Source organism: Microtus pennsylvanicus, chromosome 2 (assembly GCF_037038515.1).
Source record: "Microtus pennsylvanicus isolate mMicPen1 chromosome 2, mMicPen1.hap1, whole genome shotgun sequence".
NCBI lineage: Eukaryota > Metazoa > Chordata > Mammalia > Rodentia > Cricetidae > Microtus > Microtus pennsylvanicus.
The window spans coordinates 91,139,199-91,158,352 of record NC_134580.1 but is presented as its reverse complement, the minus strand read 5'-3'; the positions used below and the strand labels follow the sequence as shown (position 1 = coordinate 91,158,352).

Here is a 19,154-nt window from a genome sequence, read left to right as displayed (position 1 = left end):
CCCTTGAGAATCCTACCGAGACTCTTCCATTTTTGTGGTAATATGTGTGTCATTTTTGGATATTTCATTTTGAAGAGAAATTTGGAGATTGATTAAAGTTCTTTTTAAAGAAAAAACAGGCTATGATAGTTACTAATGATCATAGATAAGAAGGTTATTGTGAAAATACAAACTTGTATTTGTTCATCGGACATTCAGCTTTGAGAAGAAAATATCTGATGTGGTATTTATATCTGGTGTTTATGTTAGTATGAAACTCCTAGAAGTAGTTATTGCTGGGATTATGTGGAAGGACGCTTAAAAGAAATCCCACACTAGCTCAGAATTGAGAAATAGATGGTTATTTATTTAGGGGTAGACTCACAAATCAGAATCCTCTGCTGGAACGGAGATCAGAAACCAAATCCCACAGCCGGATGCATGTTCTGCACTGGCATAAATAGAATAAGAGGCCACGCCCCAATGGGCAGGTAACTACTGGCTGTAAGACTTTCTACAGCAGGATTATTACTGAGATTTTAAATCTCGGTTAGTTAGAGGTTGTAACACTTACATGAAGCTCTGCTTGAAAGCAACAGGTGGTAGATTACCCCTGGTTTTCATACTGTGGTCTCCATCACCCTTGTTTCCTTAGAAGGCCTTGCAAAGAAAGAAATGGGCAAAGAGTGTAAACAAACGCCCCTCGGATCCTCTTTAACTACAGCATTTAACAATTTTGTTAGCTATGTTCTTCATTCTGAAGCTAAAAGAAATCGTGGCTGTGAAACCCCCATTTCCCCCACAAGAGAGAAGATCCTATAATTGGGAATAATGAAAAATATCTTGGGAAAACATTGAACCGTGAAATACATGAGTTTAGAAGGCTCTGCCCTCTCACATAACCCTGAGTGGAATGCCCTCCTAGGACAGGCTCTGAGTAACTCTCTGCTCTACAGGGCCCTTGCATCGGGAACCAGCAGAGCCTGGCTCACAGTAGGCTGTGGGATGCAGTGGTTGGATTCCTCCATGTGTTTGCTAACATGCAGATGAAGTTGTCTCAGGTACTGTGGCCTGTTCCCCTACATATTCCATTACTGTGAATGTCGGATTAATTCTCGCCCTGTGGACTTCCCCTTGTGGATGTGGCTGCTTAACCAAAGGCTGGAAAAGCCAAGCAGATTAGGTCTCATTCTTAAAACTGAGGACCAAACTGAGAAGCAGGGATGAATGCCTGGGATGGGGGGATCCCAGAGGGGCTTTTGCACGAATGCAGCTTCTTCCTTGTTTCCCACCAACCTCTCATTTTGTAACTGCCTCCACCCTGCTTTCCACGGTACAATCCCTTCCATGCCACTGTCTCGTCATTTTAGATACCATCCACCGACCTTTCTCACCTTCCAAATGTTGCATGTCTGTCATCTACAAACACCCCCTCCCTTACCCCTGCTTTCCCTCCTTCCCCCTCTCTACCTTTCCTTCTCCCCATCTCTCTGGCAAGATGAATCAGAATCATTCTGAGCATTTATTATGAACAAATAAATGTAGCATACGTAGCAGCTGATCACCTCTCTCCATGGCAACACCCAAGGGAGCACTTCAAGATGTGTATCAGACTGATTACAGGGACATTTGCAGCATGAATTTAAATAATGTACATCTAAATATCTCAAGGCTATCATACCTGCCTCCTCTCTTTTGGAATGTGCTGTGTAACCCTTCATTTTTTTCCCCTTTTGACTCTGGCCTTACGGGAAGAGCGTTCTGGGGGGGCGGGGCTACTAATTTGGCAGTAGCGTGTCCACGTCTGCGTCAGCCATGGCAGTGTGCAGTAGAGGCTCTGGAGAGAAGAGCCCTTGCCCTGCCCCCTCCACATCAGTGACTTCTGGCTCCGGTTTTCATCATCTGTAAAATATTCAGGGTTAGAAGGAATGACCTCGGAGGCCTCTTCTCAGCTCTACTGCCCTGTGCCGCTATGGCTCCTTTTTCTTCCTTCCGAATGCAGCTATGACGCCCAGTAGGTAGGGAAGAGTCCCTCAGGGCACTGAACGGCTAGGCAACCAGCTGTGTCTTTCTACAAGAGGGAGGAAGAATCCGTAATAGAAGTGTGGCCCAAAGAACAGTTTTCAAAATTACCTGCAGATTATTCTGCTAAGCATCCTTTTCTAATTTAATTTCACCCTTAGATGAGATCTTTATCTACCATCCTATACATGCCAAAGAATTTGCAGTGCAGAGCTTGTCTTGCAGAATTCTGCCTGCATTGCTTGAATTAAAACTAAACGGAGCTTCAAGAGCATGCAGAGGAGTCACTGTGCTTATGTATTACTCTATAAACTCAATGACACCCTGATCACCACCAACTGCAACTAGGTTAAACTAATCCAGGAAGAAAGGAGAATCTACTGGGTAAACTAATCTTTCCTTATTACAGTAATATCTCCCATGAAGCTCGCGGGAGATAGTCCTCCAGTATAGAAAATGATAAAACAAACTTGAGAACGTTCCTGATGGTTCTTCAGTGGATGGGGGCTGTTAGGAATCATTGAGGTAACAGTCAGTCTATCTGCCACATTTGTACGAAGGAGAATGTGAAGGAGCACTGATGGATGAGTCTCCCTGTCCTACAGGCAGTGGGTAAAAGCCACCTTCACTCACAGCAAGAAGGGAGCTCCTTCCTGACTTGGATGCAGCCCTCACCTAACCTTCCCAGAGCAGGCCCTTCTTGCTCACTGCCCTGGACTTTGCTGAGGGCTCAGATAGCTCAGGGTATCTCCTGTTTCTGTTCTAGGATTCCAGTCAGATCGAGCTGCTGAAGGAACTCTTGGATCTCCTTCAGGACATGGTGGTGATGCTTCTGTCCCTACTGGAAGGTTGGGCTGTTTGGTATAACTAGGCATTCACATGATTGTAATTGGTCTGAGCACTAACCTTGCTAATCACACAGATTATCCTTCTGGCAGGTCACTGATGTCATAAGACATTGGTTAGAATGACAAATTTTGAGAAAGAAAAAAAAATGAATGAGGGGCACATGGTCTGATGGACAAGGCTCGAAACCAACTCATTTGATGCCAATAGGAAAGCCAGAATGAACTGGGGAAAACCTCTAAGCTTTGCCCCTCCCTATCCTCTCCCTCTCCCCATTGCTTTTCGACACAGCTGGCTGCCGGTGTGTATGCCAGCCATCTAATTGGGCAACCTCCCAGGCCAAAGGGGTCAAAGGGACACCATGTATTCCTCCTTATTCCCAGAGATCTGATAGTGGAACCACCTCCTAGGCCCCGGGGCAGAAACAAGGCAATGGTGTGGCCATCTCCCTCTAGTCCTGGTTTCTTCTCCCTTGGCTCCTGGTGGGCTGTTGTAATGGCTTGCTGCTTTCTAACTATTTTTCAAATCACCATGGTCGGAAATGAACTGACTAATTTGGCACATAAGTCTCCTAAAAAGAGCAACCTGCCACGTTACACGATAGCCTGGGTTCATTGATGTATTTGTATGTCTTTTTGAACCCGCCTCACAGGAAATGTGGTAAACGGAACTATTGGAAAGCAGATGGTTGACACACTGGTAGAATCATCCACTAATGTAGAGATGATCTTGAAATTCTTTGACATGTTCTTGAAACTTAAAGACTTAACCAGCTCAGACACCTTCAAAGAATATGACCCGGATGGTAAAGGGATCATCTCCAGGAAAGAATTCCAGAAGGCCATGGAAGGTCTAAAGCAATACACACAGTCGGAGATCGACTTCCTCCTTTCGTGTACGGAGGCTGACGAGAATGACATGTTTAATTATATTGATTTTGTAGAACGGTTCCACGAGCCAGCCAAGGATATAGGGTTCAATGTGGCCGTGTTACTGACCAATCTCTCTGAACACATGCCCAATGATTCTCGCTTGAAGTGCCTGTTGGACCCAGCAGAAAGTGTGCTAAATTACTTTGAACCATACCTGGGTCGAATTGAGATCATGGGTGGGGCCAAGAAAATTGAACGTGTTTATTTTGAGATCAGCGAATCCAGTCGAACTCAGTGGGAAAAGCCTCAAGTGAAGGAGTCCAAGCGACAGTTCATTTTTGATGTCGTCAATGAAGGTGGGGAGCAGGAGAAGATGGAGCTGTTTGTGAACTTCTGCGAGGACACAATCTTCGAGATGCAGTTAGCATCTCAGATCTCAGAATCCGACTCAACCGACAGACCGGAAGAGGAAGAGGAAGAGGGTGAAGAGTCTGCTTATACGATGGAAATGGAGGGGGAGGCGGAGGAGGACAAGTCTATGGAGCCTGCCTCTGCCTTTGCCATGGCCTGTGCCTCAGCAAAGAGAAATGTCACCAACTTTCTGAAGAGGGCAACGCTGAAGAACCTCAGGAAACAGTACCGAAATGTCAAAAAGATGAGTGCGAAGGAGTTGGTGAAGGTTTTCGTCTCTTTCTTCTGGATGCTGTCTGTGGGCCTCTTCCAGCTGTTCCTCTCTATCTTGGGAGGCATCTTTCAGATCCTCTGGAACACAGTGTTTGGTGGGGGCCTCGTCGAAGGAGCAAAGAACATCCGAGTGACCAAGATCCTAGGCGACATGCCTGACCCCACCCAGTTTGGGATCCATGATGACGCCATGGAGGCTGACAGAGCAGACATGATTGAGCCGGGTGTCACCACTGAACTGGTCCACTTCGTAAAGGGGGAGCCGGGAGATTCAGACATCATGTCCGACCTCTTTGGAATCCACTCAAAGAAAGACAGTGGCTTAAAGCAAGGGCCTGAAGTGGGATTGGGCGACCTCTCTGAAATCGTCGGCAAGGATGAGCCCCCTACGTTAGAGAGTACTGTGCGGAAGAAAAGGAAAGCACAGGTAAGCATAGTCTCTGTTGTCCTTTACAATCTGTATGTGGTTTGCACAGGTCATAACACTGACGCTGGTTCAGATAGGGTTATTCTGACATTCCAGATTTGCCAGGTATGAGGACATGGTGACTTGGGTGGGTATTTCTGAGTTTAGTCACCAGGAAGACTTCTAGTCTGCACTGTAGAGCTTGAACATATGGTGATCTGAGACCTTCACCTGCTTCAGACTTTTATTTAGTGTCCATGGTGCACAGGTTGATTCAGTGAAAGCATGGAAAACCAGATGTAATGAATGAGGAGATTTCTTATGAGGCGTTATTTCTATATACCTTGTAAGCTCTAATTCCATTTCACCAAAGCTCTGTAATAGATATGTTCTGTTTCTCTTGATAACTTTATAATCCCAATAGATCAGAGTTTCACTAGCTAGAAAAGTTACTAAAAAATCCTTACAACTTCATATGATATTGATGATGGTAATTACTACTACCTATTGACAACCTATTACCATGAGTCTGATCATGCCTGGAACATTTTTATCATTAGGACTCTGAGTCATTCAACTAGATTGAATGGATAAGACAAAAGTAACTTAGAGGCCATTGGCCACAGAATGTTCTGAAGGTTTCCTTCTCTTACAACATCCAACTTACCATGCCATTTTGGCATCAAAGGAAGAAGTGAGGGTGCAGACAAAGACCACATCCCTTCATTAATTCCATTATCACCTATTGACACATTAACATGCACATGTCACTATTCTAGAGTCTGAGAATTGAGTGACAACTGAGAAATTTTATAGAAAAGACATATACTGAACAAGTTGGTGCAAATAAGAAGGATGCTGTGAAGGAAGTATTAGATATTGGAAGAGAGGTGTGGAGAGCCAGAGAGGGAGGCACTAGCATAGGTGTCCTTATTGTATCATTTATTTTGCATTGCCTCTTAGATAGGCTCATGACATAGGACCATTTGACAAAAGTTAGAGACTAATGCAGGTACTACATGCACTAGACTATGCTCTGGTTAACAAAATCTAGTTTTGCTTTCATAGAACTTAGTCTCAGTGGGAAAAGATAACAAGTAAATAAAATAATTACCACTGGTGATGTTTGTGTAGGTTAATAAACACACCGTGGGTTAGAAGGGGCATGGTAGAGTCATCTAGGTCCTCTGGATAAATACGTGATTCTTGATAGCATCTGCTGTAAACAGGGCAGCCAAAAAGGCTCCTGAAGAGATGAGATCTGAGCCAAATCCTCAAGCATGGCAGACATATGGAAAGCCAGGGTCAGACCACTGAGAAGTCCCTAGTGCGCAGAAGGCTCAAGACTCCCTTCCATGGGAATAAAGGTTGGATAAAAAGGATTTGAATAGAAAAACAGTAGCAATAGAAAGAAAGCTATGACCCTACAGTATAGACTGGCTTCGCTGAGGAGCTTGATTTCATTCTGAGTGTGGTAGCTATCAGCCAGAGGGACCAGGGAAGTGACAGGAGGATTGGAGACCGGCTGGAGGCTTGTCAGATAGAGAGGGATTCCAGATTAGACACCCGGTGATCCATGACCTACCTCCTGCCTGCTTCCATAGTGCTTCCTTGAGGTTTATGTATAAGTTTCCTGCTTGGGTTGAGTAAATAATTGGAAGACAAGTAAATTTTTAGGTTTGAGATCTGCCTTGGCATCTCTTCATCGCAGCAGGTTTGATGGACAGCAAGACACTTTATGCCCTGCAATCCTAAGAGAAGCTAAAACAGACAGAAATACACACACACACACACACACACACACACACACACACACACACACACACTAGAACTTGTAACCATAAAGAGAAAGGTTTGTCCTGGACTTGTTTTTCTGAGGAGCCTTGACTGGTTGCTGTTTTTGGATCCAGGCTGCAGAGATGAAAGCAGTGCGTGAAGCCGAAGGAAAGGCTGAATCTGAGAAGGCTGAGTAAGTTCCTAGGGGCGTGGGTACTCTGCTTGCTGTGGTTGGTGGACAACGTTTGATTGGCAGTTGCTGTTCTATAACTGCAGTAAATAGAAACCTGATTTCTATTAGTGCAAGCAACAGGTATTCTACAAGCCCTGGGCATATTTCTTTTTCTTCATTTCTTTTATCTCAGCTCTATAATATACTTATTAACTTTATAATTCTGACAGTTCAGCAGGGTTTCATTGACTGGACAGATTATCAAACATCCACATTTAGTGACTTCATATAACACTGATGGTGGACGATCTGTGGTGTTTATTGAATAACTACTATATGGCAAGCCTGTACTTAGCTCTTTTAGACATCACATTTAATTCCTGCCCAAGTTTATAGGAGTAGGAGGCACCATTGCTAACCCTAAGAAGACTTACTTAATAAGAAAAGGACAATATTTTTGAAGAAGAAAATAAAGAATTGATAAGTCTAATTCCCAAAAAGCAAAAACACATATTATATCCATTGTACACGTTGGAGCATCAAAATGGTCCCTACTCATTGAATGTAGATTTCATGCCCAGGGAGTAGGTTGACGAGGACCAAGCTTGACCCGCCTTTCTCCTGCATGCTGAGTTGTCATCTCATCTCTGCAGCATGGAAGACAGAGAAAAGGAAGACAAAATCAAGGAGGACGGACAAGCCGAGTACCTGTGGGCAGAGGTGACTGTGAAGAAAACACGGCGGCGTGGCCAGAAGGCTGAGAAGCCAGAAGCCTTCATGGCCAATTTCTTCAAGGGGCTGGAAATCTATCAGACCAAGTTACTGGTAAGCTCTCCGACCCTTCCTCCTTTCTGCTAAAGGCACTGGCCCAGTGGACCTTGGAGCTGGCCATGATTTGTGTCACTTTTCCTTAGACATGCTTTCTCCACTTTCTTATTCCCATACTTCTCTTTCTGTTCATCTTCCTCTTTCTCTTGTGTTAAAGGAAATGGGGGTTTACCTGGACACGACTCCCAAGCACATTAATGTGAATTTTCATGGGGACTTAGCTGGTCCTGGTTCAAAATTTAAGTAGATCAACCAATTGGGATGAAGAAAAAAGTTTCCTGTATTAGGTTATGTTGCTCAGTTAGTCCCTAAAACGTCATTATTGTAGGTACAAGCAAGCTTCAGTATAGTATGTAATGTTCTCTTTCTGATCAGCTGCCCCAAGATTCACTCGCTGCTCACCCAGGCCTGCACTGTAGGGCCCAGGCCTGCACTGTAGGGCCCAGGCCTGCACTGTAGGGCCCAGGCCTGCACTGTAGGGCCCAGGCCTGCACTGTAGGGCCCAGGCCTGCACTGCAGGGCCCAGGCCTGCACTGCAGGGCCCAGGCCTGCACTGCAGGGCCCAGGCCTGCACTGCAGGGCCCAGGCCTGCACTGTAGGGCCCAGGCCTGCACTGTAGGTGGCAACCTTCAGTGTGGCCCCAGGCAGTGTCGAGCTCTTCCCCAGCTGCTGCAGCTCCACCCTCCGTGTGCTGAGTTTCCCAGAAAAGATCACAGTGAGGAGAATGGTACACTCTGAGAAAGTGGGTGGAGGAGGTTCCTAGGGCCATGATTCAGAAAGGGATATGAACTTTGGTCCACAGTCTGGCTGCATGTATACAGGGAAGGGGACTGCTTGACTCTCTGTTGGTGGCATGTTGAGAGATCTGGTTTACTGGGACAGGATCCAAGGTAAGATTCCTTTGGACATTCTCCTAAGCCGTTTTTAAAGAATTGATATTTCTGATTACCCTTATGCAATTTATGCTAACAAGGGCAGGGCCTCACTGGTAGAATAGGCACTGAGGCACAGATCCCCCTGTAAACCTCCACCCAGGGCACACCTTTCGGTGTCAGGCAGGGAGGCTCTCCTTCCTGCCTTTGGCTCTTCTACTTCTCCTTATCTTTTTCTTTTCAGCACTACCTGGCCAGGAATTTCTACAACCTGAGGTTCCTTGCTCTGTTTGTAGCCTTCGCTATCAACTTCATCCTGCTTTTTTATAAGGTGATGCTTCACTAAGGGATTATTTACCAAATATGCAACAGACTAAGCATGCCATACATAGGGGAAAACTATAACCCAAACTGTTACTCTTACTTGGAACAAAAATTTAAGGTCCAAAGAAATTTCTAGGACAATGACCTTTTAGAAACTGTTCAGCAACAGAACTGCCGACAGGACAACAAAGTAGGAAACTGTTTCAACTGTTTGGATTCCTGTGTGATTTAATCTCCAAATGTTGAGTGTGCCCCATGTATTGATGCCATGATAAGAAATATGGGACATTTGGAAACAAATAATAGCCAGGCAGTGGTGACACATGCCTTTAATCTCAGCACTTGGGAGGCAGAGGCAGGCGGATCTCTGTGGGTTCAAGGCCAACCTGGTCTATAGAACTAATGCCAGGACAGGCTCCAAAGCTACAGAGAAACCCTGTCTCAAAAAAATCAAAATAAAGAAAGGGAAGGAAGGAAGGAAGGAAGGAAGGAAGGAAGGAAGGAAGGAAGGAAGGAAGGAAGGAAAAAGAAAACAGTTCTTTCCTTGAGAAATAGGCTATCATAGGATCCAGGGGTGTTGAAACATATGAAAAACCATCATGAAGGAAATATTAGTAGATGTTAGGAACAGAGGGTTTTCTCACCATAATTGAAGATTCTGAACATGGATGAGTGGGTCTTACATGTTGCATGTAAATGGTTGCTAATGAATTAAAGAACAGTCATAGATTCTTGACACAGTTTTTCTGTCTTTCTGATGGTTCTAAAACTAACAACCCAACTTGTTACAAAACAGTGTTTCCTCCACTTCAACCTTCAATTTGACAAACTACTGACTTTTGTTGCCCATAGAAGAAAAGCGGTATTCTATAGTAAAGTGTGTGTAGCTGATTTAAAACATACTAAGGTTGAGGGGAATCCATCCATGCAGGCAGAGACCGCCAACAGGTACTTGAAGCTATAGGATAAAAGCTGAGAGTCATTTGCAGAAACAGAAGGGGAAGCCATGAATAAGGGGAAGAATGAAAGCTATGAAATGTGTGTAAATTGTGTTTGTGTTCCACGTGGACCTGTTGCTCCCTTCTCCTTCACCATAGAATTACAACACAGATAATAAAAGGCCCATAATTTAATGTTTTTGCTTCCTTTTCAAGAGATAGGATTTGTCTCTACCTAATTCGTATTTGCAACTATTAGAAACACTGGGGATTCCTATCAGTAAGTTACCTAAAGGCCCCCTTTACTCAGCAGGTAACATTGGGTTGGTAACATTTGCATGTATTAACATAAACTCTATAGGAAGAGTCCAGTGACTGAGGCTCCTTCTGATAGTTATGGGTGTGTGTCTTGGGCCAGGTCACTGAAGAACCTTTGGAAGAAGAGACGGAGGATGTTGCAAACCTGTGGAACTCCTTTAATGATGAAGATGAGGACGAAGCAATGGTATTCTTTGTTCTTCAGGAGAGCACTGGGTATATGGCCCCAACACTGCGTGCCCTGGCCATTGTCCACACCATCATCTCTCTGGTCTGTGTGGTGGGATATTACTGCCTGAAGGTGAGCATTCTAGCCATCTGTCCCTCTAGGTCTTTTCTGACTTCTTGAGGGAGAAGTTTCATTTTTGAGTTCCACCAGCTCTTTGTCCTCTTGCTTGAAGAGCAAAGCTGGTGGGACATTACAAGTGTTGTCCCTCAGGGACCGCTCGCAACTGCAGGATCTCAATCACCGACTTGAGGCTTCTAAATGACAATCTGCAAAGTGAGCTATAGACAATCTTGCAGCAGGAGAAGCATTCCAGACACCTCAGTATCAGAGTCATTACACCAAGGCACAAAGGACATTAGCCATAAGAGCTTCTTGTGATCTCTGAGTTGCTGTCAGATTTTTATAAAAAGTACCTTTCCGTTAGGGTGTAGTCATTTGAGACCCAAGATAGAGCTCAGAGATGTGCTCCGGTTTCAGTTACCTACATAACAAACACTCGAGCCTCTTCTCCCTCTCAGTCTGTGGACACGTCGGCCATTCTCCGCCCCATGCGAAAGGGTTATGTCTGCAGTCTTTTGGGATCTCAAGTAGGTGAGAATGGAGAGGATGGCGTGTTCCTGTGTCCAGACGAACAGCTAGGAAGCAGGTCTCAGCTGGAATAGTGGGAGTCCATCTCCCCTCTCTCCATGTAGACACAGAGCATCTCCCACTCCTCATGGCCCCTCCATGTAATCTCTGCAGGAGGGTGGACTTCTTTTCTGAATGACTTAGAATTTTCCCTGAAGATCACAGAAGTGGAAAATGCTAGCTCTTCTTAAGAATCAGGCCTGAGATTGTCGATGTCATTTCCACCACCCTCTATTGGTTAAAGCAAGTCACATGATGGCCCAGATTCACAGTTGCCTTTGGAGGTTGCTCAAGTCATAAACAAGGCAGCACCATTCATTTGGGCCACCTTTAGCTACAACTGCAGGTACATCAATCTTCATTCCTTCAGTTTTGTGTTCTGTGCTCGTTTCTGTTTCTACACCATGACTGTATAAATTACTTTTCTTGTTGCTATAAAAACACTTGTCCTATTTTGGATCACAGTTTGACGGTATAATCCATCGTGGTGGGGAAGGTACGGCAGTGAGAGATGGTCCAGCTGTCATAGCAGGAGGGAGGCAGCTGTTCACACTGCCGTCAGAAAACCGTGAATGTTGGTGATCCACCCACTTTCTCCTTTTTACCCGAGCCCCATGGGATAGTGTCACTCACTTTCAGGGCATATCTTTCCTCATCAGTTCAACCCTCAGGGTGTATCTTTTCTCATCACTTAAACCTCTCTGGAAACACCTTCACAGATAGGCCTAGTTGTCTGTCTTTTTGCAATGCTAAGTCTTGTCAAGTTGAGAACCAAGCTTAACCATCACACCAGTTTTTACAAGAACTTTATTTTCATTACATTTTCCCCTTTAATTTATAGCACTAAGTTATCTTCTTGGAATGAATCCAAGAAATGTATTCCTATCTTTGTGTCCCTCTCTTCTCCTGGTGAAATAGCATCACGTGAGAACTCACCTCCTCTCCTAGAGAGAACACGTGACGTGCTTCCCTGCTGTAGTGAGTCTGCCACTGTAACCCTTAAAGTGTGGACTCTGGAGCCAGGCTGTCTGGATTGGACTCCTAACTGTTGGGCCATGTGACCTTTTTAGTGCTGTTTCTACATCAAAAATGAGTATTAGGATAATACTACATTCCAGAAAAATAAATGCATTTGTATGTACAAAAATACCAAGAAAATGGGCAACAGTAAACCCAGAAGCATGTTTGCTATTTCTGGGTCTGAAATCCAAGAGCTTGTGGGATGAGGTGCAGATACACTGGTGACCTGTAGAAGACAGAGTGGATTAAAATTCGAAAGATGTACAAACACCTTGAAGGACTAAGCGGAGTGTCTGTCACCCGGATATCAGGAGTGGACTGTATCTTGGTGATCACATTATTTTCAGCATCTTCCAAGCAGACAGCAGAGCAGCTCCAGCTCTGCTTCCCTGCCTGTGTCACCCGTGAGCCAGCAGCAGCCACTGGCTCCTCACGGTGCGTCACGCCCAATGTCAGCCCCTTCGCCACCTTCCTGTCATTGGTCTCCAGTATTGTCTGTTCCACTGGCTCCTCACGGTGTGTCACGCCCAGTGTCAGCCCCTTCGCCACCTTCCTGTCATTGGTCTCCAGTATTGTCTGTTCCACTGGCTCCTCACGGTGTGTCACGCCCAATGTCAGCCCCTTCGCCACCTTCCTGTCATTGGTCTCCAGTATTGTCTGTTGTTTTCAGGGAGGCAGAGGGGCAAGAAGTAAGGTTCTAGAAATAATTCTTGCCCTTTTGTCCCTGAAATAACAGTGTAAGTGATATGATTGTAATGACCTTTGAGGAAAAATATTAAAACATAGTTTGGAAACTCGAGTCCCAAAGATGTCACCAAGTAATTAGAGACATCCTAAAAAATAAATGAGATCCCTAGGCTGTGTATAAATGATTATTATTTGTTTGTTTGGCTAGAAGAGATCTAGCTATTCTGAATTCTCATTTCCTGGGATTTCAAGGGCATTTTCTGTCTTCTCTAAATCTATCGTTAGTTAAAGGTTGCTTGTAATCCCTGTTTGTGCTGATCTCTGGTTATATTTATGTATAACTTGATTAATTTTCCCATTGCCCTGACAAAACACCCAATAAAGGCAGTTTAGGAGAGGAAGGATTTATTTTGGTTCTGGGTGAAATAGGAGGACTGCCATGAATTTGAGATCACACTAGACTAAATCATGATTTCCAGACCATATTGAACTACATAAATAAGATCTTGTCTTTAAAAAGTTACAATTATGTACTACAACTACCCATGTACCCCTTTAATTCATGATTTCAGCTACTCACAATAAACTGTGGTCTCAAATTAAGTAAAAGTTCAATGAATAAGAACATATAAATGTTAAATTATATGCTATTTTAAGTAGTAGGGTGAAGCTCTACACAATCTTATTCTGTCCTGTATGGAGCATAAATCACCCCTTTATCCAGTGTATTCACACAGTATATTCTACCCACCCGCTAGGCACTTAGCCCTCTCAGTTATCACACTGATTGGCAGGATAGCGCAGTACTCATATTTGAGTAGTTCTTATTTTACTTAATAATGGCATCCAGAGTGCAAGGGTACTGATACTGAAAATTCTGCAGTGCTAAAGAGAAGACAGAAAATGGTCAAGTGAAGATGCGACAGTTCTTAATAAGGAAAGAAAATCAGATGAGGTTGCTAAGATCTACTGTCAGAGCATCTCTATCCATAAAGTCATGGAGCGGAAAAAGAGAAAAGTGAGCTCCTTTTTACTGTTTTACTGCCACACCTCAGTCTGCAAAAGTCAAAGCCACACCACGTAATAGGCAGTTAAGATGGAAAAGGCCATCAAATTCATATATGTCTAAGAGAAAGCACAGTGCATACAAGTTCGGTTCTGCCCATGTTTCCTGGGTGTTTGGGAATGTGTTGCCCACAAAATAGGCAGGTCTGTTGTGTAAGAGAATGACGGGAAGTAGTTGCACAGAGGATCCAGTTCACTGAAAGGAAGAAAACATCAGTATGTAGTGAGTACGCACAGAATCCTCTGAACTCTATCACTGTAACTGTCTAAACACAGTTCATGCACTAACCTACAGCATCAATCTGACCCTCACTGCTGGCGACTGTTGGGAAACTGCCCACATTCTTGGGGCTGACCAGTCTGTTCTAGAATAGTTCATTGTCCTTTCTATTTCTTGGTTTAGCTCTGAGCCTGGAAGTCCTAGTAGACAAATCCCATTCAAGTCTGGAAGTAAACATGGTCTTTTCAGGATTTGTGCGCATCTTACTATAGTCAGCTGTCTAACCTTCAAGGGTGGCTCAGATCAGCTCAACTTTTGGAGGGGTAGGTGTATTAGCCAAGGAGTGAAATTTACTTAGTATTGGCTGTACAACTAGTTACTATAAAAATATTCCAGTACAGGGCTTAGAGACAAGGCTCAACAGTTAAGAGAACTTGCTGCTCTTCCAGAAGAACTGGATTTGAGCCCCAGCAACCACATGGCCGCTCACAACCACCTGTTACTCTAGTTTCAGGGCATCTGATGTTCTCTTCTGACCTCCTTGGGCACTAGGCATGCAAATGGATCACAAACATACATGATTGTATTTAATATATAGATATTAAAATATGCATTAAATCCCAGTATAAAGGGTTACTGCCATTACTCAGGAAGGTTGATTTGTGACAGGTCCCGGGAAAGGAGCATTAGGCACAAACCTCTAGGTAATGAGTATCTTCTCATTTGCAGGTGCCTCTGGTAGTCTTCAAAAGGGAGAAAGAAATTGCCAGGAAGCTAGAGTTTGATGGTCTGTATATCACCGAACAGCCATCTGAAGATGACATCAAGGGGCAGTGGGACCGCTTGGTGATCAACACACCGTAAGTGCCCTTCATTCTGATCCTATGAAAGCAAGTGTCTGTGTTATCACTAAGGGCATATGGCATGCTATAATACCAATAATTTACAACTATGAAAACTGTAAGATAAACTCTGGTCGTGAGAGTAAAGAAATAGAAGTGAACGCATGAGCAAAGGCAACCATGTTAAAACTTCCTGCTGTTTCAATTAAGATACGCATAGTAGATAGGATCCTGACTCTAGCTGAATTATTTCCTAAGCTAAGATGATTAAGGAAACTGAGAGGCAGGTCTAGATAGGTAGAACCAAACTAATCAGTCTCTAGGAAGGGAAGGCTTTGGGAGAAATAATAGGGGCAATAAATATCTAACCTCTGTCCCTGCCTGCAGATTCCTGTCCATCTCCTCATAGAAGGAGAAGCAACAAAAGCGGATTAATTTTCTCATCTTTTGCCATTAAATTACAGACATTTTGGATAATATTAAGTACTTTAATACTTTGAGAAATGTTCTGTCTGGTTATCCAGGACATGTGAGTCTGGGACAATGTGATACCATGGGAAAGTGCTAGTAAAAAAAGGCCGTTCTGTTTCTAGAACTTACCTGAGACACCGAGAACAAAGCACTCGTGTTCCAAGGCGAGATCGGCCAGTACTGTTTATTTGTGAGCAGGGACATCCATGAACAAGTAGAACTGTCGTAAAAGTTGATTTTTTTTTTTTCACAGCAAGGGCATCATGGGAGAGGCAATTCTGTCAATAGCTTCTCACTCTACCATAGTCGCACATAGATGCCTTGTCTCTTCTTAAAGTTTGGTTGTAAATTAACATTTAAATGAAACATAATGTAATATTTAATTATTTTATGAAAAGAGTGTTGTAATTCAACATATGTATATTATCAAATAAGGGGCATTTCTATGGACTAAGATATTATCACTCCTGGTCTGGGAACCTTTACGTTTCCTCTAGTTATTCTGAACTGATAATGAGTTGTTATAGACTGTATTTGTCCTATTGTGCTACATAGAATTACTGGGTCTTGGTGCCTATTGTCTACTCTGAGTTTTCCTGTTTTTATATTGTGAGGCACACACATACACAAGGACCTATCAAATATGCGCATTTATTTTAATAGAGAGTAACAAACCACAGAGATTAAAATTAGAACATCGTTGCTAGCTTGAAAGCCCTGTTATCCTCCCAGCCATGCTCCCATAACTAATATATTCCGTAATATCCATTAGTGGTCAATGGAATTGATCATTAAGTAGTTGCTAGTGCTAGTATGTATGGGGTCTTTATCTTGCTTTAACTTACATTTTAACTAGTTCTTTGCCTGAACACATGATTTCGCTTTAAATATTCTAGACTCTATGTACATGGGATTGTCATGTTACGTATGTAATGTTGGTAGAGAATCTTTTATATACATCATTATGTGTCATTTCTGATTCTCAGTGAACTCACCTATGTTGACAAGTTGTCCCCCAAACTGTAATGTTTTCCATGTAAGTGTATTTACAAGCAAGACTTGGTGCGTTTTCCTGATAATAGATATTTCATCTGATTCTGGCTCCCACTGTTAAAAACAGCACTACCAGAAAACCCCTGCGTCTGTGCATAAGTGAAAGAGCTCTTCCTCTGAGGGGAGTTTGCTCGAGAGAAAGGTATGGGAAACGCTTGTTCCAGGATACGTTATAAACAGTGCTTATACAGACACTTTCTACTTCTGTGCCTGTTTGCCAGCACTGTGTCAGGGAATTTTGGTGATCTGGTAGGGGTGTAATGGCATCTCATTGTACATTTGCCAATTACTAAAGAGGCTACGGATTTAAGCATATTTTTTACACATTTTCTTCTGCAAGTCTGTTCTCTAGGGCTTAAAGAAAATAATGATGTGAAAATGTATGTTCTACCTTCAAGGAACTTCTTGACCTTAGTCTTAGTAAGGGGACAAGCCACTCAAAATTGAGACCAAGATAAGATCATGTCCATGAAATTGTCTTAAACACAGCCCTGTAGCATTTATTGTGAAATATTCTACTCAGTACAAAACAGGACCAAGAGACAAGGTGTGTGCTGGAGAAAGCTGGTCATGGTGACCCAGATGTATAATCCCAGTACTTAGAAACAGAGAGGAAGATGATTTAAGTTTGAACATAGCTTTTTCTGTGTAGTGAGGTCTATGTCAGCCAGGGCTACACAATAAAACCCTACCTAAAAAAGAGACAAGAAAAAATGGGGGTGGGGTTCAAGATAGTGGAGGAAAGATGGCTTGATCTTTACTCTCGTAGACTCTAAATATCATGCATAAAAAAAATCAAGTAGCAATGTACACTGAAGAGAGTAAAAGTAATTTTGGTCTTATAAATATGTCTATTGGCAGTTTATTCTATAGTGCCAGCATTTGTTTTTAATTGGCAATTAGATCATTAAGAGGAATAAGCGATTTTAACAACTAAAACAAATCTGTGGAAAAAATTTTATCCTCAAGATGGTCATCCTTTTGGGAGAAGAAGGTCTTGACTTTCTTATCATGAGCTGCTGGTCTTTGTAGGATTGGAGATGGCTGTGTGACTCAAACTCACAAAGGATGACCCAGAGAAAGGAAAACAAAGTAAGAATGCACACAGCAAGGGTTGGTTGTGCTCCAAAAGCAGCCCTATGGGAAGCCCTCCCAGGAAGGATCTGTTCATTCTGGCTGGATGCAACACATTTTAAACATTTTTGCTAACATTCCAAAGGATGGCAGTTTTTGTTTGTTTGTTTAATGAGAAGAAAACACTTGGAATGGAACTAGAGAAAATTCCAGGCAGAGAAACATGATGCCTCTGAGAGGGCTGGGCTGTCATGAAACAAGATGCCACCTCTAGAAGAAAAGGATCTAAGTCCTGGAAGGAAGTAGGTACCACACGAGTACACAGTGATGAAAGTGAATAGAGGGTCATGGGGTCAATGAAAACTCTTTCTAAATTAACCTAAGTTCCTTCTGGCTGGGACACTGATATAAGAGAGCTTGTCTGTGTGTCCCGGCACACCCCTCACCATCCCATCTCCCCAGTCACTGACAGTCACGGAATGGGAAACATACATTTCCTTCTGGTTTTTGTTTCTGTTGTATACTGGGATCCAGGTAGATGGGTCAAAAAACATCCGGATTTGTGGCCCTGGAGGACCAGCAGAGGGTGATGGTGAGGTCCTCTGGGGCTGTGGTAACACGCTTATCCAGGAGCACGACACAAGGGGAGCAGGGAAGGGAGTGTGCAAAGTAGGATTGGTTTTCAAGAACAAAAAACCAACAACATATGTTTCTTGCTGGTGCGTCATCATGGTTCCTTGTTCTTAACCCAATTTTGAGACAGAAACTGCAGAGTGCTTCCTAAGTGCCTCAGTTGAAACAAAGCAGCAGAACTGTAAGGCAGGGTCCTGGGATGACTCCGAACATCAATCCCAGCCTGCGTACATCAGTAAGCAGAACAGAAATATAAGAGATCATAGATCCAGATGTTCACACTAGAAAGTTTTGTGATGTGTTTGCCTTGAAGTTAATAATTAAGGACCTTTCCTTTTTGCCTTTATTTTCAGATCTTTTCCTAATAACTATTGGGACAAGTTTGTGAAGAGGAAGGTATGTCTTCTCTCGGGGCGGAGGGGTGTGTGTGTGTGTGTGTGTGTGTGTGTGTGTGTGTGTGTGTGTGTGTGTGTGCGCGCGCGGTGAGCTGTCCATAATCTTCGTGTACTAATATGAGGAAATGTGATGTCAGGTTTAAGATGGCGTCTGGAGACTCAACTGCAGAGGTCTTGCACATGTGGGCGTCCGCTTTGTTCCCATCCTCGTCTGCCTTCAGCACCTGCACACAGCCCATGCTGCTTTCTCCACATTAGGTTTCTTTTCTCTGCAGAGAGACAGGAACTTAAAAAGAAGTTTCCCCTTGATTGCCATCATCTCTTTAATTTTCTCCAGGGTGACTTTTTCCTTTTCCAGTCAGTTTGGAATGGTATCTTGTTTAGCCTGTTGAAAAAATTCAGCATGGCAAAACTCCGAAGACCTCAAAGCTGGAGAACAGTTGGGAGGTGGTGGTGTAGCCATAGCCCACCCTGGCATTTCTCTGCTCTAGGTAATCAACAAGTATGGAGATCTCTACGGAGCAGAGCGCATCGCTGAACTCCTGGGTTTGGATAAGAATGCCCTCGACTTCAGCCCAGTAGAAGAGACCAAAGTGGAGGCGGCCTCTCTGGTGTCATGGTACAGATCTCAGGAGCTCAAGTCCAAGTGGCAAAGACAAATTCTTTGTTTTCCATCCTCTCCAGTGAGCTAGAGGGGAAAATATAGCATGTCTTTGGTTTTCTTACAAATTGGGAAAGGACTGCTTTAAAGGATTTCATGGCCAATCAGTTCTTATGCCCCAAAGAGTCCAAAGACTAAGG

The 19,154-nt window shown here is 43.5% G+C and overlaps 1 protein-coding gene across 1 annotated transcript in view; it reads left to right on the top strand.

Annotated features, from left to right (window-relative positions):
* Window positions 1-19,154, top strand: part of Ryr3 (ryanodine receptor 3) — a 524,632-nt gene that overhangs the window by 496,759 nt on the left and 8,719 nt on the right. Inside the window, exons 86-95 of the mRNA XM_075961717.1 lie at window positions 936-1,040; window positions 2,768-2,849; window positions 3,500-4,830; window positions 6,720-6,778; window positions 7,411-7,582; window positions 8,702-8,788; window positions 10,138-10,338; window positions 14,615-14,745; window positions 18,312-18,354; window positions 18,845-18,972. Coding sequence (XP_075817832.1) covers window positions 936-1,040; window positions 2,768-2,849; window positions 3,500-4,830; window positions 6,720-6,778; window positions 7,411-7,582; window positions 8,702-8,788; window positions 10,138-10,338; window positions 14,615-14,745; window positions 18,312-18,354; window positions 18,845-18,972 — 2,339 coding nt within the window. The remainder of the gene's footprint in view (window positions 1-935; window positions 1,041-2,767; window positions 2,850-3,499; window positions 4,831-6,719; window positions 6,779-7,410; window positions 7,583-8,701; window positions 8,789-10,137; window positions 10,339-14,614; window positions 14,746-18,311; window positions 18,355-18,844; window positions 18,973-19,154) is intronic.